The following is a 2,686-nucleotide window of genomic DNA, read 5'->3' as shown; positions in this document are numbered from 1 at the left end:
ATTCCTGCTTGGTGATGGAGTACTGCCCAGGGGGAGACCTACATGCTCTGCGGCAGAGGCAGCCCGGGAAATGTTTCTCTGAGCAGGCAGCCAGGTAGGATCAGAACGGTCTGAATTGGTATTTGTTTATAATTTTCTCTGATAACTTGATCGCGATCATAGAATTGCATTTTTTTTTTTTTCAGTTATAGAAATTTGTTCTCAAAGGAAAGTTTCTCATTAAAATTAATAATTCGGTACCCATGAGATGGAAGAATCCTTTTTTATTATCAAACCTTTTGTTATTTGTTATTTGAATTTTTTTTTAAGGTCAATGAACATTAAAAGAACGACCTTGAGTGCCTACCTTCTGCATGTTGTTAGTTGAACAAAACGTTACCATACTAAATAAAAATCCCTTCTAAAGTGGTTCTTACATACATAGCACAATAAACTTTTGATATTTACATATCCGGCAACTTAAACTTTATTTTTACACGAAATACCTCTCGGTTAAGTTATCCTTCTCGTCTTCACTCACCATCATGTGCTCCTCTGCACATGCCGAACTCGGCACACACACTAGTCATCCCATGTGCCGGCCATTCCACATGCTGCACGCTGTCGGCCACCCTTCCCACCGGCGAAAAAAGTCATACGCCTTCTCACATGCACCAACTACCGTACCTTCCTCATGCCGCAAAAAAACCTTTCTTGTTCTCTCACACTCGCAAGCCGAAAGACCCTCTCTTCCTCTCACCGAGCCGTTCCAAGCTCCAACCAACTCCACCTCACTACCGTCTCTCTTGCCAACCCAACGATGATAAGCTGTCCCACTCCTTGTTTTCTCCACTCCGTCTCATTGTTTTTCACGCACCCCTCATCTCCCTTTTTTACAACCGAAAAAGAAAAAAAAAACTTCCCTATTAACGTTGGAATGTTTTTCCTAGTCTGGATTGTAATAATTGAAATATGGGTTATTTGAGCGATTGTTTATCTCATGGATAGTTTCAACAGAGCTAGTGTCAACCAACTGTCCAAATGAGCTTTCCTCAATGACTTGGGGTGCTTGAGGTTGACACTTCCCAAATTGATCTAATGTTCTCACAATATATGTTATTTGAGAGAAATTAAAATAGTCAGCATATCTGCTTCATGAATATTCGTCATTTCTACAGCAGATTCTTGAAATCTTTTCTAGTTTCTAATCCTCCTGAAAATTTTCTCTAGTTCTAAGTTGTAGGATTCAAGATTTGCAGCACCTGAACTAAATATTCAATTCTAAAGACTAAACTAATAAGATAAATATCAAACACGTCACACACCCAAAAATATTATTTTGAATTTTCTCTTTTAAAAGGCACACAATACCTAAAAAACACTATAAAATAACACTACAGTTTTCAAATTTAAGTCTAATAAGTTCAACTAAATTTTTTCTTAAGTTAAATTAACTGTCGTTTTCCCAGACAATGATGTCAAAAACTTGACCGCTAGTAACTCTGCGGTATACCTAGTGAGATTGAGATGAAATGTTATATTTAAAATGAGTTTTATAAATTATATCACTTAAAATTTACCACGTTTACATACTATTCATTAGGTATAAATATAAGTGCACATATCGCTCAAGTAATATAGGATGTTCTTTAAACCCAGAGTATCAAACCCACATGGAAAACCATTAATTTTAAATGACTCAGAAAAGTTCTAGCCAATTTCAAAAAATCTTAGCTTGAAAATTTAGTTGATGTAAAATGTGTTAGGGGATCCTACTAAACTACTTCTACTCTTCTAAGTTCCTAATAAACTAAATACGCTAAGCTAAATGAAGCATAAAGTTCAAGCTAATTAGAGGTTCCCTCCACTTGTAATGAAACTATTAGCTAGTGTAGTTGTAAATCAATTAGAATTTTTAAATAAACATGTGACAAATAGGAGCATATATCTTTTTTTCTCTCTTTTGAGTGCATAAAGAAGTTAAGTAAACCTAGTTTCAATTTCTTAAACCCTACATTACATTGGTTACCATTTTAGCCTGTCACCCTAGAGTCACCAAATCATGCCCTCAATTTCAGGAGCATATATCTTTTTTTCTCTCTTTCGAGTGCATAAAGAAGTTAAGTAAACCTAGTTTCAATTTCTTAAATCCTACATTACTTGGTTACCATTTTAGCTTGTCACCCTAGAGTCACCAAATCATGCACTCAATTTGGCTAACCTAGCTTTAATTTATTAATTCTAGATCAAATTGGTTAGGATTCTAGCCTGTCACCTTAGAGTTCCCAATTTACACTCATTACAATTTATCTCCCTACTTATTTGCATTAACCTAAGAACTACTTTTCCTTCACCCTATAGGTTAGTGTGGTATTCGCTAGATATTTGAAGTCATAGCTCTCCAGGACCATTATGGGTTCATAACGAATTTCAACATAAAATGACCAATTTGCAAAGTAAATTAAGTACTGATAAAATACCATCACATTCCATAAAGTAACATGATTTTACTTTAATTTAAAACCTACACCTTTATTGAGAGGTTTGATGGAGAAGTTCAAAGATAATAAGGAGAATCTACATTTGATTTTTATTGATTTAGAAAAAGCTTACGATAAGGTTCCAAGAGATATCCTTTGGAGAGTTCTTGAGAAGAAAGGTGTTGATATGACTTATATTCAAGTCATTAAAGATATGTATACTAGAG

General features: G+C 34.9%; 1 protein-coding gene across 1 annotated transcript in view; it reads left to right on the top strand.

Annotated features, from left to right (window-relative positions):
• Positions 1–2,686, top strand: part of LOC110034025 (serine/threonine-protein kinase D6PKL1-like) — a 54,918-nt gene that overhangs the window by 917 nt on the left and 51,315 nt on the right. The window contains 1 exon segment of the mRNA XM_020738257.1: positions 1–94. This exon segment is cut by the window's left edge and continues 1 nt beyond it. Coding sequence (XP_020593916.1) covers positions 1–94 — 94 coding nt within the window.

The sequence above is a fragment of the Phalaenopsis equestris genome, unplaced genomic scaffold (assembly GCF_001263595.1).
Source record: "Phalaenopsis equestris unplaced genomic scaffold, ASM126359v1 Scaffold001329, whole genome shotgun sequence".
NCBI lineage: Eukaryota > Viridiplantae > Streptophyta > Magnoliopsida > Asparagales > Orchidaceae > Phalaenopsis > Phalaenopsis equestris.
This window is presented reverse-complemented; position numbering and strand designations above follow the sequence as displayed.